Genomic DNA, 24,937 nt, shown 5'->3' on the forward strand with positions numbered 1-24,937 from the left:
ACATGTAAGTACAATGTGCAGTTAAAATGGAACTGAAACATTTGACATGCTAGTTGTAAAATACATTCATACAACCATTCTTTAGATTTTGAGTGAGTTTCAAGTTTCTGAAAGTATAAGTTTACAACTGTTTAACAAGAGAATGCTGTTGATAATTAAGGACAATTGGTTTTACTTTATAGGCATTTAATCTCCAGTGGCAAATATTACATGAATATTTACGACACACAAGTTTATTTAAAAATTTTATGTCATCAATACTTCTGATTTACAAATATGTTGCTCTTTTTTCAAGACTAATATTGATCAGATTTTATTTTCAATTGTTCATAATTTAAAAGCAACTTTGCTTTACTTTGTTTATTGTAGGGTTTAAACACCATTAAATTTTTAGGTCAGCCAATAGACATGGACTCTACATGTCTCCTTAAGGACAAATTAAACCAGTGAAATTGTGACAGAATATGTTCATATTTTCTAGAAAAAAAAGCCTCCCATTTAATTCATTTCCTACAAAATTTCAGACATTGGATAGATGGATTGTGGTTTAGTGTCCAGTGGCAGTTATTGCATGCACATCAGGAAGAGAACCTGCTTGTACAAATTTGTTTATGTGCTAGCTCATAAGGAAAGTAACAGTCTGCAGAAAGACATGTCATCCTGCCTGGACACATTATTCTGATTCTGAGCCAACCAGTCTGCTCTTTCACCTAAATGCAACATACTTTGCGGAGAAGTCTTTTGTTTGAGCTGGTCAGCTGAACACAGGAGGCAAGCTTGCCAAAGAAGAAACCACTGAGGCAGTTTCAGACATTGGATCATATAATCAACAGATCTCACATACTACATAGTTATACCAACATAAAGTAATTAACAAATTTAACATACTACATAATTATACCTACATAAAGTATTATGTACACCATCAGCTTCTTCTTTATTATTTTCATCCAGTCTTTCTAAATTCTGCACTAAAATTGCAACTACTTGCTTTTCTAACTGTAACATAACAGAATAAAGCAACTTTTACCTTAAGGTAACCTGACCAAATAATGAAATAATGAAACAAGAATGTGTCCATAGTACATGGATGCCCCACTCGCACTATTATTTTCTATGTTCAGTGGACCGTGAAATTGGGGTCAAAACTCTAATTTTGCATTAAAATTAGAAAGATCATATCATAGGGAACATGTGTACTAAGTTTCAAGTTGATTGGACTTCAATTTCATCAAAAACTACCTTGACCAAAAACTTTAAACTGAAGCGGGACAGACGGACGAACAGACGCACAGACCGAAAAACATAATGCCCCTCTACTATTGTAGGTGGGGCATAAAAATAGGATTAGTTGTTTTATACAAAGCCAAAATATTATAACACTGTAAAACATATAAAGAAAATTTTGGTAAAATTGTTCATCTGGTCAATTTCTTATAAAAAAAGATTTTAACGTTTTTTTTTTTATATGGATATTTTGTCCAAAATAATGTTTATATTAACATTAGGGTAACAGGAACTACAAATAAAAACAGACAATACACAGTCCAAATAGTTAGACTTGGAACAGACATAAAATGTGGTCTGGTTAAACCAGTTGAACTTGCACACAAACATCTCCCTTTACCTATCTAAAATATACATGTATGTCATCAAATTAAAGCACACAAAAAACCTGCACATTGCATTTACAAACAGAATGACCATGGTTAGATCTTTTTTAAAAACAAATATATGAATAGTTGACCTCAATTTTGAACTATAAATCATTTGGTAATCTAATAGGTCCTATCATGTCTTACTGGAATCTTTGGGAGCAGAACAAAAGCGCCCTTGACAATACCCATATGATGACAAAAGCTATAGATTGAAAAATGTGATATTTTCCTTATACTTACCAAACTATCTACGACAGCTGTTGCTCCTTCTTCACTTTCATTTAATGTATCTACATCTGTTAATTCTTGTATTAAATCCACCACAGCTATTGATACATGTAGGTTTTGTTAAGAAAACATCTTTACTAAGACTTTATGTGTTACCTATTCAACATTGTAAAAAGGCATACACATAAAAATATGTGTCATTTTCTATCATTGGCTCAACAATATCAAAAACAAAGATGTACGGAAACAATAAATAAGGAGCTGCGCCAAGAATGCATAATACACCATTATTGAGCATATTAAAATAGTTGCAAAAATAAAATGGGATATTTAAAAGGCATTTAATCATAAGTAAATTAAATGGCTCTGTAGAAAATCATACATGAGGATACCTTTAAGCATATATGTATTGTGTCAAAAATGACTGCTAAAAGTCCCATAACTTTAGAATGACAAACTAGAAAATTTCAAAATTATGGTATACCATATTAAACAAACTCTTGCAGTCATAATCATATCAATTATATCAAGATATTAATCTTAACTATATAATTTTTTTATTTTCATTTGTAAAATGAATTTGATTTTTTTTTAAAGGATATCAGTATTTTCGTGTGCTAACAACTGTAAAAGTGATTGTACTGTGTTGAGATCTACTAAGATATGATATAAGTCTGGTGCAGTAGCAATAACATGCATTTGTTGAATAATTTCATTTACTTCTATTTCTGAATCCATAAATCTATCAAAAGAAATATACAAGTATCAAGTTTATGAAGAACATATTCGATTTACAATCTTTTAAATAATCGTCATTTCATATAATCATAATTACTGTGGATTTAATTATTTTCATTGGTACCCATTTTCATAGATTAAGGGAAAGTCTGCATACAAGCTTATAAAAAATATGTATTTCTTGAAAATTCTAAATGATCTCTTAAAACTTGCACATTAATTGCTCTTTGTTTTACCATGTTTTCCATTAGCAATAGGACAGTTCGTCACAGCCATAAGGCAGTTCTTCACTGGATTTTGACGGGGGTTTTGTATCCAATTAATATTCTTGCATTGATTCTCGAGTCTGTTTATTGTAACTGAAGATATGCTGATGTAGTGAATGCACTTTTTTTTAACAACTGTCTATGTGTGTATGTTCTTTACAGTATTCTAAAATGATGTGCCTTCTAAAATTACTTTTTATGCCCCCGTGACAAAATGTTGAGGGGCATATTAATTTAACCTTGTCCGTCCGTCCGGATTAGGATAAATTGTTTGTCCAGCTATCTCCTCCTACAGTTTTGGAGATGTAGCTTTAATATTTTGTAGGATGTTCAAACACATAATGGAGGTGTGCATGGCCACAGGGTTTTGATTTCTTTTAAATATTCTGAAAATAACTTAGTCATTTTTTTTGGTCAGGCAGGGCATCATTTGTGTCTTACAGACGGCGTAACAATTTCAAGTTGTATGCCAACATCACTGTTTGTCAAATCTAAAATATGTGAAACTATACTCATGCATATGGCAGAGCAGAAAGAGGGGGGGGGGGGGGGCATTGTCTTTATCTAGTTTTAACATACTTCTCTGGTAAATCTGGATATTTAATTCTCTGTTCTTGATTTTTATAAACTCTTTTCTCAAAGTTCAGTAACATCTTCTTTAAGTTTGTCTCATCCAAAGCTTCTGTCTGGAAAAAAAACCACAGTAAACAAAAATTATACCATTCATCTCTAATACAATAAGCTATACCACTGTAAGATTTTTTTTACATTCTCAGTGAGTCAGTGACCCATGTTTTCTACAGCAGGTATGAAGACATTTTCTTTAATGCTGAAGTTTCAGCCTCATTTATGAATACAAAAATAATGCAAAAAAATAATTTTCTTACTTTTAGCCTTAAAAAATGTTTGTATTTTAGGTCATGTAGGAAGTAATATCAGAATATAACTGTTAATAACAAAAGGAGAAAGAAAACAATAGCCTTAACAAAATCTCACCTGGCAGCAAAACATATTGTAAACTATAGTTTACAGTAAAAAAGGTGCTATGAATGTACTAATCTTCTTATCTTTTTGAAAATATTTTTTTTGTTATCAAATGTAAAAAGTCTTAAACTGTAAATTTGGTAAAAAAATTCTTGAAAGATGATATGTGTTATCCTGTACCTAAATAAAGGTTTTGATTGACACAAGTTGAGCAAGAGTTACTATCCTTTTGTCGCTATGGTGGAGGTCTAAGTGCCCAAATTCCTTCATAAGTCAACCAAAATAAAACTTGTTATACTGACTGCTAGACTTTAGAAAAAGGGTTTTTCTGAACAATAATTATTTCTTTAAGCCTTACTTAATTTATCACTCAAATGTCAGACTTGTGTGTATCGCATGTTTCAATTTGGTTAGGCGAATAAGAAAATCAACCATTTCTTCCTGTAAAATAGCAGTCAGGGGAAGTAACTCTACACAAATTACATCATAAGAAACATATCTATACTAAACAATACCAAAAGAAGCTGCTATTTGTACCTCTGGTTCATTGTCTAACATTTCCAATATTTTTTCTCTTTCTTCATCAGTAATTCCTTTTGGTTCCTCTCTCCTTCTTTTGTCATAATCTCCATTTTCATAAGCAGCATCACTTTTTCTCTTTATACTTGGATTATTAGAAGAAGATTTATCAGCCTATAAAAAGTAATGTAAACATTGCAGATTCAAATTTTTGGTCAACTGTATCTATTATTTTTTTAACAGTTAACCATATCTTAAATACAAAATGCTTGTTTTTGTGGTCTATTTTTAACTTGTAACTTTACAATGGCTATTATCACAAAAAAATTTAAGAGGACAAACTTTGTATCTTATACTGAAATGTTCATAACTTGCATATATATTTTGTCTGTTCTTCCTCTTTTCAGTAATATGATGCTCACAAGCCAATTAGATTTTATTCTCTTTAGTTGTAATACCCAGCAAAAGCAATGACATCAGTGATCACTAGTAGGTGTATGTGAATCAAGTATAGTCTAACAAAAAGTCAGGATACTTAAGTTAACCACAAAATTGTCTCTATAGATGATTCTTAGAGGGACTTATCATTTTTTACCTGGGAGGGGGTGGTCAAAATGTAGTGGGGATCAAGTTTTTTTCTGTAAGTGGAAAAAGGGGGTTCAATTTTTTTTATAAATTCAAAGTGGGGGGATCAATTTTATCTCTAATGAAACATTTGTTAACTTTTGAATCTTCAAGTATATCCTACATATCATGTGTGTCAAAGGTAAGTGTTTTGCATGTTAAAATTTTGACATGTTTAATAGAGTGGGGATCACATTTTTTAAAAATGTTTTAAGGGGGGGGGGGGATATGTTTGATTTCAAAATGACCAGCCCCCCTCCCAGGTAAAAAATTATAAGTCCCCTATGTGTCTTATTATATCATGTATATAAACCTTGTGAGTTGTCCTGAACAAGTTCATGACTGATTTTCATTTTAAGATGGGAATAGTACCAGTAGGGTGTGTATAGTGGCAAGATACATGTACATATTTATTCACTAAAAAGCCTATATGTTTCTCATACTTGATGCTTTTTGTGTTACATGTATTTCATTTGAATGACCAATATAGCCTCTATATAATTTGAAAACTGTCAAAAGATTCTAACTAAGTAGTATTTAGAAGTTATTTTAACTATTTCCAAGATGTTTACTTGACTAGCAACAAAAATAGAATTGTAATACAGACTGAGCAAGTACCAAGGATTAATTGGGTGCAAACTTTAGCTGATCCTCCATTTTTTCAATTTCTGATTTTCTTTATCATCTTATGTAAATTTAATTGTAACTTTATATTGTCATATATGTATATGCACTTTGCCCCTTGAGGGTACCTCTTATGGAAATAAAATATATTCTATTCTATTCTATATGGATTTGCTTTTTATTTTTTTGCTGCTTCATTTCTGTCAAACAAATGAGGTCCCTTTCCTGAAGTTCCATGAAAGCCCCCTGCAAACCTTTTTGGGCCACACACCATTACTTCAACATGTTCCAAAAAAAGAAATACCAATTCTTTGAATATCATATTGCAAAGAAAAAGAAAAATTCCAAGTTTGTGAAAAATTTTGGTCTCCTTTAAATGTAATATTAAACTAAGTATTGTTTCATACTATCTATTTTTTAGTTAAGTTAAAAGAAAATAGTTATATACCATGAGCTAAGTCATGTTTGTCTTTAAAATAATTGTTTTAAAAAGTAAGTCATGATACATATTGTAGCAAAATAGATGAGTGAAAAGTATAAGTGGTGTATGAGAGAAAGTCAGATAGAGAGAGAGAGATTAATCAAATAAAATTTATATGTAACCTTAAATACTCTTATTGTAAAAATCAATTAGTCAGTGATACATATTGTATACTGCATTATTTTCTATATCTAACCCCTTGATACCCTTGTCAGGTGGTAGTGTATGGGGGTATGTATAATCCTGACTATTGAAAACAAATAGAAGATAAAAAAAAAAATGGTTTCCAGAGACAATATAAAAGGCTGAAACTGTAAACCAGTGTCTTGAAATTTGGCCAAATACTTAATGTTGCAACAACATATATCAAAGTAATTATATGACAGTAAAAAATAGACTAGCAGGACATTTGGACCGGCACAAAATGTTAAAGTGGGGGATGAAATTTTGTTGGTCTGAACTCTGCAAACTCTGATAATACATAACTCAAGCTCCTTGTGGTTGCGTAAAAGAAAATAAACAAACAAATCATTTCACTTGCAGTGTTCTGTAAATATATCCTATATTTTATTGCAAAAAACAAATGTACTTTGAAAAAAGATTATATAGTAAGACGTAACTTTTTTGTACATTTTGATTTTATAAACATTTATGACATTTGTCCCAATGACTGCCAGGCATATTTGTTTTTGTTTCTTGTTGTGCATGTACTGATTTTGTGTCATGCATGGATACCCCTAGATGATACGTTATTCCACAGCTTGCATTTCCTATCATGATCTCCTTGATGGAAGGGAACAGCTCTAAGGAAGCTTTTAATCCAAGGGTTCCAATGCAAGTGACCATTATAGAATATCTGTTTCACAGATAATGACCAATGGGTTCAAATTGTCGCAACCAATCCTGTCCTTTTTCTAGAATGTGAGTTGTGAGCAACTGATTGGAACTAATCATCTGGTCTGTACTTATATAAGCAACATGACATGACAGGCGAGACATGTGGAGAAGCTGCTTACCCTTCCAGAGCACCTGAGATCACCTACGTGCAGGACGTGACGGCCATACTGCCATGACGTCCATAGGATGAAACGGCCATACCCCGAAAAGATGAAACGGCCATAGGACAAAAACGGCCATACTTTGTAAAGACGTATCGTCCATGTTTTTTTTTTTTTTTTATAGATGTTATATATGAATTATTTTGACACTTGTAGATGGTTATTATAATATATGTATGTTCTTACATTTCGATGTGTTTGATTTTCTACATGCCTGAACGAAAAGAATAATATATATGAGTGTTTTGTGTATGTATGATGTATGATGTATGCTTTATATGTTTGTTGTATATTTGTTTATCTGTATGACTGAATGAATAAATAAAATATATTAAACAAAAATATTATCTTTTTGTTTCTTGTACTAGAGTATATTGGTATGATTGTCCATAATACAATTCTCCATCAACAAATGCACAAAAATGGGGACATTTAAATTGTCAACAAATAGTATTCAACACAATGAACAAACTTAAGCAAAAAGAACATTCAGTATGATAAAAATGAAACTGGCCATCTTTTATCATGTTATTAGGGTGCACATTCCTGTCAGATATTACGGGTAATTTGTTATGTTATTGGAAAATTCTACAGTAGTCTCCGTCTTGGAAAGATGTTCAGCAAATGGAATGACTCTAAACTATAAGAAAGAAAAAAAAATATAGAATTATTAAACTATGTGTCTGATGATCATGACAAATATAACTCGAACTTGATGAATTGCCTTCCTTAGAGTTAACCTTAACACTGAGTCCTGTTTTAAATTGAGATTGAGAAGATTTTTATTGTTTAGAATAATATATTTTTTACAGATATAATAAAAAGATCTGTAACATGTGCTTGTATTTATATATCGTCATCGACAGCGACAGTCAACATTCCTACAGTTTAAACTTCATATAAAATAAATTGCCTTTATATCACATTACAAATAAAAATGATTCTTCAGAAATTGTTTATAACTGATAATGAAGAAATAATCAATATACTTACATAATATGGCCCCAACAAGTTGTAAACACGAGTGATGATGATCAAGCAAAGATAACTCTTACAAGAATAAATAAGATCTCTTGAACAGAAAAAAAATACTACAAAATCATATTAATGTTATTATTATGAATAAATACTTATTTTATTATTATATTTTATGTTATAACCTCAAAAAAATTTTAAAGTGTGGACGATACGTCTCACAATGTGTGGCCGATATGTCCCATGGACGATGTGACGGTATGGCCGACACATCCTATGGCCGTCATGGAAGTATGGCCGTCGCGTCTCGAAAGCGATTCTGGTGGGGTTCGTATTGCTCAGTCTTCAGTTTTGTTAACTGTTGTTTGTATTCTACATATGAAAATGCATGTACCAAGTCAGGAATATGACAGTTGTTTTACATTCTTTTGATATGTTTGAGCTTTTAATTTTGCCATTTGATAAGGGACTTTCCGTTTTGAATTTTCCTTGGAGTTCGTAGTTTGTGTTATTTTACTTTTGTCTTTTTGTCGTTTTTCGTTCTTTGCCTTGGCATTTGTCAGTTTGTTTTAAAAATCCTAAATTGGTTCTTGATTGCAAAGATTTTTAGATTTCACCAAACAACAATTGATTAAATTAGTTAGGAATAAACCTTGTGGGACAAAGCCTTGGATAAAAGTTCCCCGACGTCCATGTTTGTTGCTGTAACTGGAAACTCTCTAGATTTAGAGTTCAATCTATCCCAAATGCAAGAAAAGATTATAATTTACGAAAGGATCCGCTTTCACTATTCCCACGTGTTCCGGTCACGTCCAATGAAAATCGCTGAATGGCGACATCAATATCTAACGTAAATGTGTCTATCTTGAACAAAAAATAAAGAATTAAGCACCTTTTTAAATAAAAGAGCATGAACCCTTCAAGTACAAGATGAAAAGAAGTAATAATACTATACAGCTGTAATTTTGATAGTCTGGTAAGTACGCGCTGTCACTGTCCGTTCGTCTCTCGTTTCGGCAAAAAACCATGAAAATTAAATCGTGGTCGATAAACATACATGTGATAAATGGTACAAATTGTATGTTAAAGATATCTTCAATGCATATTATATCATATGAATTATTTTTGAGGAATTTCCCTCATGTGAAATACGACGCTCGGTATTGACCTTAGATAGGTATAGTAGTAAAGGGGAGACAACTTCAGGTCTTTTTAAGTCATTGGCTTTGGCTGCTACTTAATCATGTTGAATGTTGTATCCTCAATACATGATGTTCCAACTGGTGCTTTTTCCTGCAAAATTTTGATGTCCCAAAGCAAATATCTTCATGTCACAATGGCCTATTATGCGTTTCCCCCCAGAATGAACCTCGGTCAACCCATTTAATTCACCAATCTTGAGTTGTTTTTCATGAATGAGTTACACAGGTTGAACAAGGACAATAGGTGTAAACGAGGTCATCGAACATTTAGTTTGTACTGTGACACAATAATATAGCATTGTCACATAGGAATTTTACGTAAATGCACGAATTCAAAAGTTGTAAATTCATTCATAAAATCGAAATTGGAAACTCGTCTATAAGGGAGAGTGTTACAGAATGAAAGATGATATCCATTCAAATATGTAACAGTCAGCACTTTGATAACAGAGACCAAATGAGAAATGTCCAAAGACAGTCAAGAAAATTATATACTTTGAAAAGATCAGGTTTGGACCAAATGCAGATATCTCAAAATCAGTATGATCTTTAGGCTTAAAATAAGCCATATTTGTTTTTCAGCTATAATGCTGATTGAAAAAAAACAAGAGTGGGTACATTGTAGTTTGGCTAATAATTTTATTTTTTAAAAAGATCTTGACGTATTTAAACAGCATGAACAGAGGAAACAGTCAGACTTCAAGGACTTAATGCATGTTAAAAAATGACAAATATGAAAATTAGGAGATGTAGTATGATTTGCCTATGAGACAACTATACACTTAAGTTCAAATGAAGAGGATTTAATTAAATATAGGCAACCGGACAGCCTTCAACAATGAGAAAAACCCATACTGTACAGTCAGCTATAAAAGGCCCCGTCATGAAAAATATGAAACAATTCAATTGAGAAAACTAATGGCCTAATTCATAACAAAACAATTTACCAAAAACAAATATGACAGACATGATGAACCAATGACATCCACCGAACTACAGGCTCCTGACTTTGGAAAGGCACATAAAGAATGTGACGGGGTTACTCACAGTTACTGACAGCTAGTTCAAAGCCAATAACAACTAATAAAAAAAATCATGTATCTAAGACTAAAATATCAATCAGTACACATCCAACATCCAATTGATTTAGTGTAAAGAAGTCATTAACAGAGAAAAGCATGACCTTGTGCAATCTTTAAGGTTGGTGGAAACACAATTTTTTTATTAGACCTCAGATAGATTTTAGCTTGGTCAGACAGGCTTTCAGTTTGGCAAAGTTTCAGACAGACAATATCTCAAAACTGCTAATACATGTAATTAAATTGTTGGGTAGGCAGATTTTACTGTACTTGGTTTGATAGTGCCCCATGGGATGGAGAAGACCCTTATTGATTTTGAGGTCAATGGATAGGAGATAAAGGACACAGTAGAATTTTGGTAAATTTTTGTGCATAATGTATGTGTACATGGTTTGCTTTATATTTTCAGACCTAAAGCTTCATCTTAAATGGAGGTTGATACAAGTCCATCATCACCATCTGATCAGCCAAATCCTGATTCATCACAGGCAAAGGATATCAGCTTACATGATTCACATACTGATCAACCACAATCTGTAGATCAGGAAGATGGATCAACGGCTGAAGTCATAGGAGACAATGATGATTTAAATATGCCATCATCTCCAAGTTCTACTTTTAAAGAAGAACATGTAAATGGTTCTCAGCAAGAAGAACAAATGGAATTTGAGGAAAAAGAAAGCAAGTTAGATGAATCACAGGACTATGATATGAAATCTCCGGTTTCAGCTGATATTAGCACAGAAATTAATGCAAGCGTGTCACAATCACAATCACAAACCAGTGAATTAGACATTTGTAATCTAAGTACAGATATAGAGGATAAAATGGATGCTCTGTCAGATTTAAAAGACAGCGATTTTGATACGTCTCGAGTTACTGACAGTGAAGAGATCAAATCAGAACAGTTGAATGATTCAGTATATACAGATGAAAAGGATACAACTCTTGTTGAACAAGACCAGGATTCTGAAAATGAATTAGATTTGACAAGTTCACCAGACAAATCTTTTCTTCAATCAGCTAACAATGAGAATTTTGATACCTCAACGCAATCACCAAAAATGAATGATGATCAAGAAGTTAAAAATCAGGAGTCTGATATAAGTTCAGATGAAGAAAATTTTGATAGTAATCAAGAAGAAATGACTTCAAGTAATGTTGATATTAAAGATTCACAACAAGAAGATGATTCAAATGAAAATATCACTGAAAACATTAACAAGGAAGTTTCTAGTACTAATTTAAGTCATAGTGATGAATCAGATGGAAAGTTATCTGAAGAAAATCTTGTCCAAGATGGTCACATTTCAAGTGTACAACAGCTTCAACAAACAGAAGATATAGATTCACCTGAAAACAGCGATATTGAATGCTCACCACAAAGAGAAGCTAGACAAAGTCCGCAAATGGAATCAGAAAAAATATTTGACCAAGTTTCAGATGACGGGGAATCTCAAGATTTTAAAAACTTTCAATCAAAACAGAACGACATGCTTGGTCCAACCTCACCAGTTTCAGATGAGAGTGATTTTGAACAAGAAGAAACTTCCCATGGTTTGAAAAAGAGTGAAATTGTAGAAGCTGCATCTCCAGTGTCTGATAATACTGACAGTGAACAGGAAGAAGGGGAGGTAACTCAAAGTAGAAATAAAGATTCGGTTTTAGGACCTGCATCCCCAGTATCTGATTCTTGTGATACAAAACAAAGAAAAGGTTCTAATAAAAGCATGGATTCTATGTTAGGACCAGCATCCCCTGTTTCTGATATAAGCGATAAAGAACTAGGAGAAATAACTGAATCAAAGACAATTGAATCTGCATTCGGACCAACTTCCCCTGTGTCTGATTTGAGTGATAAAGAACAAGGGGAAGTTAGTGAAAATAGAAAAGTTGATTCTATGATTGGACCTGCTTCTCCAGTTTCTGAAGAAAGTGATCAGGAACTGGAAGAAGGGGAAACTAAACTCTCTAAATATGATCTCAGTGGACCTGCTTCTCCTACTTCTGATGGTGAATTGTCTCCCCCTTCTCCTGTGTCTGAAAATGGAAGTTTTCCCAGTGATGGAGAAAAGGGTCCAAAATCCCCAGATGGTCCTGGGTCACCATCAGAAGATGGAGAAAAGTTACAAAGTAAGGTTCCAAATGGCATTTCTTCATTCAATGATCGTCCAGCTCAGCGATTGGAGAAGGAATATAAAGACATATCTGATGATGATTCTTTTAGTGACGAAGAAAAACCACCGAAAGGAATACTTGTCACAGAAAAAAGTGCTAAAAATAAACATAGTGAAAAAGTTAGGTCTCATATTAGTATTGCTGATGATCATGGCGAATTAGATTACATGGACGAAGATGAAGACGAGGTTGGAAAAGATGAAAAAGACAAGTTTGAAGACAGCAAAGATGGTGAAGAAAAGAAAGATCTTAATGAACGAGAGGATGTGAGTAGAGAGCTATTGTTTCATTTATTGACAATAACTACTTGAATAATACAAGAACAAAAAATGTACTGTTTAAGAAATATGATTATTGTATATAAAGTATAACAGATGTTTTTTTTTTTTGCTTTATTGAGTAGCATGCTGTACAGATTATTTAAAATCACAAATGAGATAAAAAAAAATTACATTGTTGACATCGACAGTACCAAAAAACTCTTGCATTGCATGTTGTTAATACACCCTGTATTTAGTGAGAATTACAGTCACTTAAACTCATGTATGTAGTTGTGCATTATATATATATTTAGTTAATAACTAGCCTCAATTAATTACAATATTAATTCACACATATATGTCTGTATAATATTTTAAGTTTTACAAATATATATATTACAGGGAGAACATGACTCTGACAAGGATGATGGCGAAGTTGAAGATGTAAGTCTAATTTGTAGTTTCAGCTCATTGTACATTATTTTCATGAATATTTCTATCCACTCACAACTTTGTACAATATGTTTCCAAGCAAATTAAAAGTGTGGACAATACATTCTTTTTGTGGTCAATTTTATAGTCAGCAGCTTCATATTGACATATCTTGTGTTCTTAAAATATGCCAGCCTTTTCATATGTGTCTCAGGCAGATAAAAAATACTGTATTTGCCAAGCTAGATTAATTATGTCTAATTATGAAATTTGTTGGTGAAACACAAATATGCAATAAAGAACAATTAAAACAGAAAAACGATGCGTGAAAAAGGGCTTCCATATTATGCACATATTTTTGTACATATATAACTGAAGCTGTTCAACGGGATAGTCAGTATGTTAATGGTAATAACTTTCTGCAAATAACTATCCATTTGCTTTGTCAGTAAGTTTGGTGAGTTTCTAGTTCTTTTATGTTTTTACAGGATGATGACTGTGAAGAAGGAGAAATAAAAGAACCTGGTAGTCGGAAGCCATTTGTTAAACCTACGTGTAGATTTTTTATGAGAGGGCTGTGTACTTGGGGCAGTAATTGTAGATTTTTACACCCTGGTGTTAATGACAAAGGTAAATGCCATGCTGAAGGTGGATAAACCTTATTAAACTTAATGTCTATATATGCAGACTGCCATCTTGTTTTATAAGTCAATATGTGATGTTTTAAAATTTGCAAACATCAAGATAAAGTTTTTTTATCCTTAAATGCACCTGTCCTTTTCTTAATGATGCATTAAAGGAATAATCTTGAACTTTGTCAAAAAGAGTAGGACACTTGTAAGCTTCCTGATGCATATTACTTATCAGCATCGACTTGTGAAAAATCTCCTTTTTTACGAAATTGAATAGAATGTATTAATTTTAAAATCTAAATTACAGATAGCCTTTGCTGAAAAGTTAAATAAAGTAAATGGTGTATAGTTGGTCAATATCATTCTATTTCGGGAGGCAGTTTTATTACTGGAAAAAAAATTAAATCAAGATTTAGTAACTTTTGCCAAAAAATGCAATTTCTGACAAAAGGGTGTCAAAATTGGTATAAATTTCATTTTTTTTTTTTCTGAAACCTGAAAAAATTGATTATGAAAATTATGGGTTTTACCTGAAGTCCAGTGGTTGTCGTTACTACCTGACATAATTGTTTTTCATTTAATGTAATTAGCTTGATTAATTAAGGCCATAGTTTTTTCTTGAATTGTGTAATATATTAGTTTTTGAGAGCTTTCATAGCTTACTGTAAGGTTTGAGTTTTGGTTATTTAAGACAGGATCATCTGTTTGTGCTGACATCTTTTCCTTTAGTCTTTGGTGGCAACTTGTCTCATAGGTAATCATTATTACAACTCCTTGAATTTTATATTTTCGCATTTCAACCAAATTTTTCTATATTTTGTGAAAAGCCAGGAAACAACCATTTTTTTGCAGATTGCTCGAAGTATCGCAGGAGAAAAGACAATGTTAATCAGGCCTGGTGGATAAAATGACAATCGTTTAAAAAAAGCCTTTATCTTCCTAAAAGATAGAATTGTACCCTGTATTTATTTGCTTATATTGGTTTTCAGACATACCATTTAGGTACTTGATAAATATCGTTGCAACACTTGTATTTTAGGGAATTACAGACTGTTTGAAGAACCTGGAGACAAGTCAGCACCTCCACCATGGGAAGAGGTATAGATTATTGTTATCACATTGTCCGCTTGAAATGCAAATGTTTTAATTTTTCATATTTCATTAAAAAAAAAATTCTGACTTAGGCAGTCTTTTTAACTATTTATAAAGTTAACACAAGTGTATTTAATCCCAGTAAACAATCACAATCAATAAATTTATATAACAGTGCTACCTACATAATCTCATCATAAATGATGGTTGTTCTATGAAGACAGCTTATATCAAGACTAAAATTGAACTGTCTCTTTTTCATTGATCAGGTTTAATGAAAATGATCAAGGAAAAATTGCTGACATTAATGTTTATAGCAGAAATATATTAACCAATCAGTGCAAGTCTTCATTAAGACAAATATTTTATGAAAATTAGTCTAAGACCCATTGATTTTCTGAACTTGATGTCCAAAAGATTCATCTAGAGCCTATCTACAGAATCCAGTTATTTCATTATAAAAGTTGATATATTAGAGAAAATTAGAAGGTTTTTTTCATATTTTGTATTATCATGATGAAGCTAGGAAGTCTCTTCAGTGAAAATGTTAAATTAGTGACATGTCAGAATGTGTAATGTAGTTTCAGACTTTGAAAATTGAAAAATTGAATAAAATGGGTTTTGTACTAAGAACCAAAGATGTATAGTCAATGAAAAGTTCTGCACTGCACTTGATTAGGGAGCTTGATTCTGGAAAACTATAATTTTCTTTCACGACAGAAATCAAAATTAAATATGATATCTTTTAAAAAAACCAATTGCACAGTTAAAACCAATTAAGAAAGTATAGTACACATGTATAATATTATTTGATATATTTGATTTGTAGATGGAAGAGGAAGACTTGCCTCCACCTCCTCCTCCACCACCTAAAGCTGCACCTGTAGAGTCTGCATGGGAGAGAGGATTAAGACATGCAAAAGAAGTAAAACTTTTTATCATATTTGATCCAGTACACAAATTTTCATGGCCTCGACAAGTGTGGCAGACGTTAAGGTTTACCCTTGTCCGTATGTAGTATGTCCGACCATATGTACATCAGTCCCGAAATTGGTTTTTGTTCTCTAACTTTAGTTTGCCTCAATCAAATAATATGAAACTTATACACAATGCTTATTACCACCAAACATAGATCAAAATTTAAAATAGATAACCTTTCTGGAGTTATGTCCTTTTTTAAAGAAAAAAATTGGTGAATTTGCTGTTTCAGCTCTACCTTTTTAAAAAAATGTTATGAAACTTTTACAGAATTATCAAGTTCGAATTTGGATGCTGTCACTTTCACTGTTCTGGAGTTATGCCCCTTTATAAATGGAAAAATTGGTGAATTTGCCATTTCTGCACTCTAACTTTACTCTACCTCAACCAAATATTATGAAACTTATACACAATTCTTATCACCACCAAACACAGATCATTTTCGAATTTGGGTGGCTTCACTTTCACCGTTCTTGAGTTACCCCCATTACTGTTTGTTATTGAAAAATGAGAGCACTCAAACCCCTGAGCAATCTTTTATGACAACATACAGAAACAAATGTCATTAAGTTTCAAAGTAAACAAAACATCAAACGGTATGAATTAGAACATTGACTCTTGCATAATTACAAGTGGGGGCATCAGTGTTCCATGGATACATTCTTCTTTTATTTTTTAAGTATTGCCTTTCACACATACATGTACATGAACAATTGTACTCGAATCATGGTTTAATGATTTTTTCATGTACTTACATTTAATTCATATTTAGAAATAAATTTTAGAAGGAATTTTTTTAAAATCCATATAATGATTTGTTTAAGATACATATAAAAAGTAAGTCGAGTATCTCTTTCTGCAGCTGAGGAAAAAAGCTCACAAAAGAAAAGAACAAGAACCTGACTTTGAAGAAAAGAAATTGAATTTGTCTGTGGATGAAGAGAGAGAATTCAATAAAGAAAATGACAGACAGAATCCCTTTTATGAAGACCAAGTGTAGGTTATGTTTTTATTTTTTCAATAACTTTTGTAATTGTTCTTATTCTTAATATGTGAGTATTTATATTTACTTCGACTCACATGCTTACAAACTTGATGTCTGCCTTTAAAATTTGTTTTAGCTAAAAAGTTGAGAAAAATATTTGTCTTACATTTCTAGTTTCACAATTCCTTATCCTATATCTGTCAAAAATATATGTCGCTTGACTTAAAATGAACAACAATCATTCAGTCTGTTTTCACATAAATCTGTTTTAGATATGATGACGAATATTATGATAAAGTGCCATTACATCGTACTCCAGTGGAGCCGCCACCAAATATGTGGCATCCAGCACAATATGAAAATTTTGAAGTCAGATGGAACAGGGAACCAGAATGGATGCCACCTCCTTATATACCAAGAGTAAGTTTTAACCTGTTCAAAAACATTTCAACACTAGACTGTGAGTAATCTGATAATTGCCAATATAGGTCAATGACGCCCATATTTTGGTCATAAAAATCAAAGTATTCAAGATTTGCTATTCCAATATTTAACAACTCAAACCATTCTGAGTCTTAAAAGTATTCACAGTTCTGTTTCTCCGAAATTTTAGGAAAAATGTAACAGGTATTTAATGACAGTATGTTGTTTTTTAAACTAATGGCTGCACTTAATTTACTCAAACCAATAGGGGATTAGAATAAGTATAATGTTAAGATACTTATTTTGAAGATGAAAACAATCCAGAATTATCCTGAAATGGATCTGACAGAAATATGTTTTCTGTGTAAATTTGATATATTTTAATATTGGACTGTATAAACATAGTGCTAAAATTCCAATTTTGAAATTAATCACTATCTCTCAACTCTAAGGTTGTGAGTTGTATCTTGAATTGACTTCGATGTTAATTGATAAGGAATACAAAAATTCCTGTTAAAGGTCGCTGGTTCTCTCTAGGTACTCCAGCTTCCGCCGCCATGAATGGCCCATGATATAGTCATGATTGTTGAAAGCAAACAAACCCTTATTAATTTAACTATAAATATATCTACAATTTTGAATTTGTTCTATTTTGCAGGAAAGAGAACATTTTGATTATCCTGCACGACATTATTCACCGCCACATATTCATAGGTAAGGCTTTGTTCTGTTTTATGATTAAATACCTTGAGGTAATTGTGATACTTGGATTGAAATACAGTAAGCAATAGTCCAGGTCCAAATGAATTACCATATTTTAGCTCATAATGTGAGTATTTCTAACCATACGCTTAAATTCTACTTTTTCAAAAGAAAATGGGGAAAACCAGTTAAATAGGTGTGTTCTCAAAAGAGAAATTTGTCACCACTGGAGACAATTAGTACTTAAACATCAGAATTGATGTTGAAATAAAAATCATCTATATTAAATACTGGTTTTAACAAGCAGATATGATGGCTTTCATGCAATGAAGTCCCATGTTTTAAATTTTTTATTAGAATATTATATTGAGCTTTTTCGGATGTTTCAGACATGTACTTCCTGTTTGCTGATACTTTATATTAAGGAAGACAACACCTGCATTCTTGTTATATTTGAATGTCATACATGCAGCAGTTACAATAATTAAAACTAATGTCTGATGAATTACTAATGTATTTTATGTAATGATTAATTTTTGTCCATGTTTAAAATATTATGTTTACTCATTGTTTTACTTAATTTTATTTATGTAGATATGAAAAAAGAAGAGAAATTGATCGACGGAAAGATTACACAGATGATAGAGTCAATAATCAACCACCACAAACATTTAACAGACCCAGAGCTGCTGATCATTGGCAGGATCCATGGCAACGGTATTAATAAAGTTTTGATGAAATTTAACCTGTTCATTATTTTTTACTGAAGATTTTTTGTTCTATGTATCTTTTTTACAATTTGAATCAGAGCAATAGAAGTCATAACTATTTTAGATAAAAAACAATCACCAATTGTAATTGCAAAAGTGATAAAACTTAACGCATGTTTAAAAAGGAGAAATAATCCTGTCTGTCAGTTTTATTACAATGTCTGTGCAATAACTTTTCAGCTTTATCTTGTTATATTAGCTAAGCTGGTAGCATATTTGACCATTCTAAGTCTAGTTACAAGGAAAATTGGTAAATATATATGAACTTTTATTATATTATTGTATTTCGCATAAATAATTCTAAAAACTGCATTATTTGCTGTGTAGGTCAAAGTCTCCTAAAAATAAAGGCAGAAGTTCACGAAGTCATTCCAGAGCTCGACGGAAGAATCGTCGTTCACATAGTTATTCATCCTCATTTTCATCCAGGTAAACTTTACTTTTCAAGAAAAATAGAAATGCAAATGGTTTACTTATGTATATAGTTAACAAAGATCCCAAGTACTATAGGAAAATATTAGTTATTAGGCAATCAACTTCAGGTCTGTAACCAGAATATTAAGGTTATACTGTAAAGGTGGATATTTCCAGTCATCAACAGATAACGCATTTCGATTTCAATATTGTTTGCATTCTACAAGCTATTTGTATGGGGGATTTTTTTTTTAGCATTTCACATGATTGCCAAATGCTGTGGATTCATTTATTTTAGTGGGTATCAATTTTAGTGGATCAAGGAAATCTTGAGTTTTTGTGGATATTTTTATCATGGTTTGACAGAGTTTGCATACAAGCTTATAAAAATTTGTATTTCGTTGAACATTCAAATTGGTGGTTCACCTGTATCTGTAAAATCAACGAAAAATTGGCGTCCCACGAATTATATTGAATCCACAGTAAAAATATTCCAAAAGCATTTCCAAGTTTACAGTAAAGTAAGATTGTGATGAAATAAACACAATTCACAAATATGACCAATTCATCATAGAATTACAGGAAATTAAGAGAAAGGCTCTGATATGTAGGAAGGTAAACTTTTTGGGTTGCTGTTTCATTGATGTATAATCCACAAGATCAAATTCATGCAATCAAAACCTTATGGTGCTGGCTTGATAGTTATCAATTTTCCAAACTTTATTACTACTTTTGAGATAATATAAAAACATAGTGCATTGAGCATACCATTCTATACATCCTATTAATGAACATTTAAAGAAATTTATTAATGAAATATATACTTAGGTATTCAAATTACAAAATGATGTGTATGTTGTTCAAAACAATTACATTAATTGTGCAATGTGCATGAATTTTGTATCTATTCTAGGTAATATTTAAAACTGTCCATAATTGTAGTGGATCCAAATATTGCCTTCAAATGCGTATACATACAATGAAATGTTTTATGTTGAGTTCCCACTGCAAAATGAATGCAATCTTTACCTTTCATTGCTCACAAGCACTTTCATTTTCTTTTTGAGCAGTTCATTCTCAGGGTCCTCACGTTCTGGTTCACGGTCTTCTTCATACAGTCGTTCATACAGCAGAAGTTCGTCAGGCAGTCGTTCATCATCAGCTAGTTCAAAGTAAGTACAGCAAAATCATTTTTATTGAAAGTTTTATTTATTGTTGAAAAATTACAAATCATGTGACATTCAAAACCTACATAAAAAATAGTCAAAATAAACAACAGCTGAATGAACTCTTTATTGTACAAGTATCCTTCCTATGCCGAGTTTCATCTTGGTTTCCCTCTTTTTCTGGAAAACTGTAGTTGCATTTGGATATCTGGAGGATGGATAATCTATTGTACCCCCTCTCTAAAATTGTTGAGGGGATGGGGAATTACTTCATATTTGGTCAGCAGCATGACTATGATGAGTTGTAATGTGTGTGCACTGATTTGATCTGTAAAAGAGAGGCATAAGATACCTAAGAGACATTTAAACTCATAAGTCAAAAAGAAACTGACAACACCATGGCAAAAAAAAAGGAAAAAGACAAGCAACAATACACATAACAGAACATAGAAAAAGAACTAAAGACCGAGCAACACCAACCCACCAAAAAAGGTGTGATCTCATGTTTCTTCATAAGGTAAGCAGAACCTGCTCCACATGTGGCACCTGTAGTATTGCTCATGTAAGTATAAATGTGATGATAAGTCTCATTTGATAGGTCATATTCAGGGAAAAGAGGAGGACATTGAGGTTACAACATATGGAACATATCCGTCGTCATCTTTGAAATACCTAATTCCTGTTTGCTGATACTTTAAATTTTTCAATATGTTGAATGAATTTGAAATTTTTATCACACTTTTCTCAAAAACTACTAAATAGAATTACTTTATATTTAGTTAGCAGCTCAAGAGTGATGAGTTGTAATGTGTGTGCAGACACTTGCTTCCATTTTTCAATTTATCCAGGAAGTATTTTTGTTAGATTCAAAGTGACCAGTTTATATGATTAAACCTACCTTAAACGAACTTGATATCAGGAAAATGCTTTCATAGGTGTAAAATGTTGCAGCATTATGAATGAAATATAAAGTTTGTTATGTATTTTAGACGTATGAGATTTCTCAGGTAAAAGATATTTTCAGTCTTCAAATTGGAAGTTGGACTTTCCTTGCATGAAGCGCCCAATATTTTATACTATTTTCAAAATTGCAGATGTTTTTACCGTTTTGCAGATTTTGCATGTTGGTATTGGGTATTCTTATATGGGGTTTGGTAGGCTGCTTACATTATGCATTAGTCCTTAGACAGAATTGTCAGTGGAAATGGTGTAAAAAAAGCTTGAAAAAAAAACTGTTGTACGAATGTCAGATAGGGTGAAACTTTATTTATCCCATTGAACAAACAGATACATGATTCTTATAAGTCGATAGTTCAGAGACTACTTAGAGATTTTCAACTGAATAAGGATATGATTTTAGATTAGTTTTGAATTTATTTTTTTTATTTTATAGATGTCCCAATGTTGAAAGCCTCAAAGAATTGCATTTAGGATAATACTATAAACAGAAATGAAAGTTTATAAAAAAATTTAACTCTCTCAAAGAAAATTACATTGATTATTTTAGTAGACTGGCTAATATAAAAATGATTTTTTTTTAAAGTTAGGATAAATATTCAATATTCGTATATTGTAGGAAAATATTTAATTTATTGGTTTGAGCTATAGAAACAGAAAGAAAGGTGAGGCTCGCCAAGATTTGCTACTGTTTCTTGGCAAGTGCAACTAAGTTTTATATTTTCCTGCAATGCTCCAATATTTTTTTATCATCCTACAATTTAACACTTACACTTAAAAGTACAGTTTTTGAATTTTCAGCTTTTTTTTAATGAAATTGGCATGACTTAAACATGGACTGATATGAGGACCTAATATTGAACTGTGATGTAAACAGTATTTTGAATTTAACAGTTTGCTCGCAACAGAAGCAGGATACCAGGAGACTTAATATGTAGGCTATATGAATATCACTTCATATTATCTGTATACCTGTATTTGTATAGTAGAATGATTGATTGCAGGACAAATTTAGAAACAATTGTTATCATAGTAGTCAGAATCAGTGACTAAGATGTAGAAAAGTGATGTATAGAAATATTGTTTTTGATGTTTATGTACATTTCATGTAAAAATTTAGTTGACTTATTACACAATCTGTTTGTAGGACTTAAATCTCATAATTTGAACTATGAAGTTGTATGTACATGTATCTTATTCAGAAATTCAAGATCACCATCCAAGAGCCCAGTAAAAAGACGTAATGTTCCTAAGAGACCTCCAAAGTCTGGGTATGAAAAATATAGTGTTGGAAATACCTGTCCTACGACTAAAAAATCAAAGAGACATACTGCATATCATTTGTCTGCAAATTTTAATTTTGAATGATTACACTCTTTTTGTCGTAATAAAGGCAGAGTTGGAATACATGAGATTAGTAGCAACATGCCAAGATGGCAGTATAAATAGTCATACTTTGATGATACTTAAGTAGATACCAAACTAAATTCGTAGATACTTTGGTGGCAGTATTATAGCTTGCTTGCATGGAGGGAGATAGTTTTTTAGCAGAGTGTTACCAAACATTGAAGTTGATGTTGGTGATGGCAAACAATATTACCTGTACAGAAAAAAGTTGCTGATAGTTTAAATACTTAGTCAAGAAGTTGTTTGCTTTAGCACTCTAAATATTCAATAGGGTGTTAAGAGTTATTACAAAACAGGATTCTTTCATTGTTGAAGTTTGTTTACTCTCTTATATCAAATCTTTGACAATAATTATACATAAGTTTAATTTATGTGATTTCTAATCATGGATTAGAATGTTAAAAGATTTTAATGCGAGATTTAATTTTTGCAATATTCATACTGTTCAATTTGTTATCATTAAAGTTAGTTATTGCATATATCAATGAAATACCATAACCAATATTAAACATTGATTGGTCATTGAATTATAATTGACTCAATAGGCTACCCTGAAGAATTTATAGTTCCTTAATAAATCATAATGTGGAGGTAGAATTATTTGTTGGGTGCCTGTTTTCGTGAAATTTCATATCCATAAATGAAAGGATTTTTTTCCAATAACATTACATGAAAAGTCTGAAATTGTCAATTTAAAATCTCACAAAGAAAAGCTTTTGAAAAAAATAATTGATTGAAGTTTTTACAGTTTTTTAGGTTGTCTGCCATTACAGAAAGTGAAATTTTTTCTGTAAATTTTCTTCCTCAACACAGAATATTATGACATCACAGATCAAAAACTATTATTGGGTCAACCTGGGCGAAATAAAAATGGGTTCTTAGTAAAATTCCCAGAACATGATACTGGTATATTCTTTAATAGAAGTTCATATTCAGAAAAGAAAAAAATCTTATTTAATACCAATCTTAAATCACAATGTTGATGATACATAAATGCAAGAAGAAAAATGAAGAGAAGTGTGTATTTATTTTCAGACCAGATGCTACTAAAACTGCAGGTCAGAAATCAAAAGCACCAAAGAGTCCAACAAAAAGACGATCCAGTGCACAGGCTACGTCTCCTAAGAAACAACCCTCAGGAGCTGGTCCTCCTTTGCAACCTTTACCCCCAGGAGGAAGGGGGAGAGGCAGAGACAGAAATGTTCCTAAACCTGCAGGGTAAATACATAATTTAGCATATTCAAACTAAATAGTCAATCGATAATGTTGTCATTGTTTGGGGCTGTTCAATAATCAATTTAAACATGCATGATACCTAGGGAAGACACTTTCAAAATGCAGTAACACCCCCTAAAGACAAATTAAAAATTTCACCCCCTTTTTTTTGTACTTGACCTCTCCTAGATGACATTTCAAATTGCCTTCCCTGGGTTCAATGTATATTTTAATGGAACAGCCCTTTCTCCGAATATTCAAATAGTAGAATTTTGACATACAAAAATTATCTAAGTGGAGAAGAAGTATATTCAATATTATAAATTGACAGTAGTGAAAATTTTTTTTGTGTGTATTGGAATATGTCAGTGCAATTGGAATGTGTCAGTGCATTTGGAATGTGTCAGTGCATAAAATATTTATTGTTCTGAAATTCTATCAATGGTTTTGTTGTTTTAATCACTTTATATGAAACAAAATGTTGGGCTTGTGCATTTCATTTAAATATGACCACCACCTCCATGGAAAGCACACTAAATATTTTTAGACCCAGGCTGCCTTTTAAGTAGGTCTGAATGAAGTTATATATCACTTCTATTCTTGATAGACTAGGAAATGATCCATGTTTTCATTTGGAAGAAATTGTAGTAATTGTCTCCCAAAATTTATATGTGTGAAAAATATGATGAACAGAAAAGTAAATAGTAAATAAACATTTTAAAGAACATTTTACTCTTAACAATAACCACAATAAACCTATTTCTCGTATCAAACATAAACTAAAAGAACTAGTCAAGGAATTTGTTTTTGTCCCGGCCGATAAAGCTGCTAATAATATTATTATTGTTTGACGTAAATTTTACATTGAGGTTCTGAAAAAAGAAATCACT

At 31.7% G+C, this 24,937-nt stretch overlaps 2 protein-coding genes and 1 long non-coding RNA gene across 5 annotated transcripts in view; 1 reads left to right on the top strand and 2 right to left on the bottom strand.

The window, feature by feature from the left end:
- LOC127701296 (beta-catenin-like protein 1) overlaps positions 1-8,935 on the bottom strand; it is a 370,618-nt gene extending 361,683 nt beyond the window's left edge. Inside the window, exons 1-6 of one of the 2 annotated variants that reach the window (XM_052205170.1) lie at positions 8,808-8,935; positions 4,412-4,567; positions 3,470-3,576; positions 2,487-2,628; positions 1,899-1,994; positions 906-999 (exon numbers count right to left, since the gene is read on the bottom strand). In XM_052205170.1, coding sequence (XP_052061130.1) covers positions 906-999; positions 1,899-1,994; positions 2,487-2,628; positions 3,470-3,576; positions 4,412-4,567; positions 8,808-8,849 — 637 coding nt within the window. In that variant the 5' untranslated portion in view covers positions 8,850-8,935. The remainder of the gene's footprint in view (positions 1-905; positions 1,000-1,898; positions 1,995-2,486; positions 2,629-3,469; positions 3,577-4,411; positions 4,568-8,807) is intronic. The other variant, XM_052205169.1, reaches the window with a different exon arrangement.
- LOC127701381 (uncharacterized) lies at positions 5,812-8,801 on the bottom strand. The gene is made up of 2 exons (XR_007981998.1): positions 8,174-8,801; positions 5,812-7,820 (listed from the first exon to the last, which is right to left on the bottom strand). It is a non-coding gene; the product is annotated as an uncharacterized LOC127701381 (long non-coding RNA).
- A 33-nt stretch (positions 8,936-8,968) lies between the features above and the next one.
- Positions 8,969-24,937, top strand: part of LOC127701266 (zinc finger CCCH domain-containing protein 18-like) — a 29,609-nt gene continuing 13,640 nt past the window's right edge. The window contains exons 1-14 of one of the 2 annotated variants that reach the window (XM_052205098.1): positions 8,969-9,131; positions 10,846-12,880; positions 13,277-13,318; positions 13,795-13,936; positions 14,978-15,036; positions 15,860-15,955; positions 16,871-17,004; positions 17,266-17,413; positions 18,075-18,130; positions 18,713-18,835; positions 19,216-19,317; positions 20,373-20,474; positions 21,458-21,475; positions 23,868-24,050. In XM_052205098.1, coding sequence (XP_052061058.1) covers positions 10,865-12,880; positions 13,277-13,318; positions 13,795-13,936; positions 14,978-15,036; positions 15,860-15,955; positions 16,871-17,004; positions 17,266-17,413; positions 18,075-18,130; positions 18,713-18,835; positions 19,216-19,317; positions 20,373-20,474; positions 21,458-21,475; positions 23,868-24,050 — 3,221 coding nt within the window. In that variant the 5' untranslated portion in view covers positions 8,969-9,131; positions 10,846-10,864. Of the gene's footprint in view, positions 9,132-10,845; positions 12,881-13,276; positions 13,319-13,794; positions 13,937-14,977; positions 15,037-15,859; positions 15,956-16,870; positions 17,005-17,265; positions 17,414-18,074; positions 18,131-18,712; positions 18,836-19,215; positions 19,318-20,372; positions 20,475-21,457; positions 21,476-22,627; positions 22,697-23,867; positions 24,051-24,937 lie in introns of both variants that reach the window. The other variant, XM_052205097.1, reaches the window with a different exon arrangement.

Source organism: Mytilus californianus, unplaced genomic scaffold (assembly GCF_021869535.1).
Source record: "Mytilus californianus isolate M0D057914Y unplaced genomic scaffold, xbMytCali1.0.p SCAF_5, whole genome shotgun sequence".
In the NCBI taxonomy this organism is placed as follows: domain Eukaryota; kingdom Metazoa; phylum Mollusca; class Bivalvia; order Mytilida; family Mytilidae; genus Mytilus; species Mytilus californianus.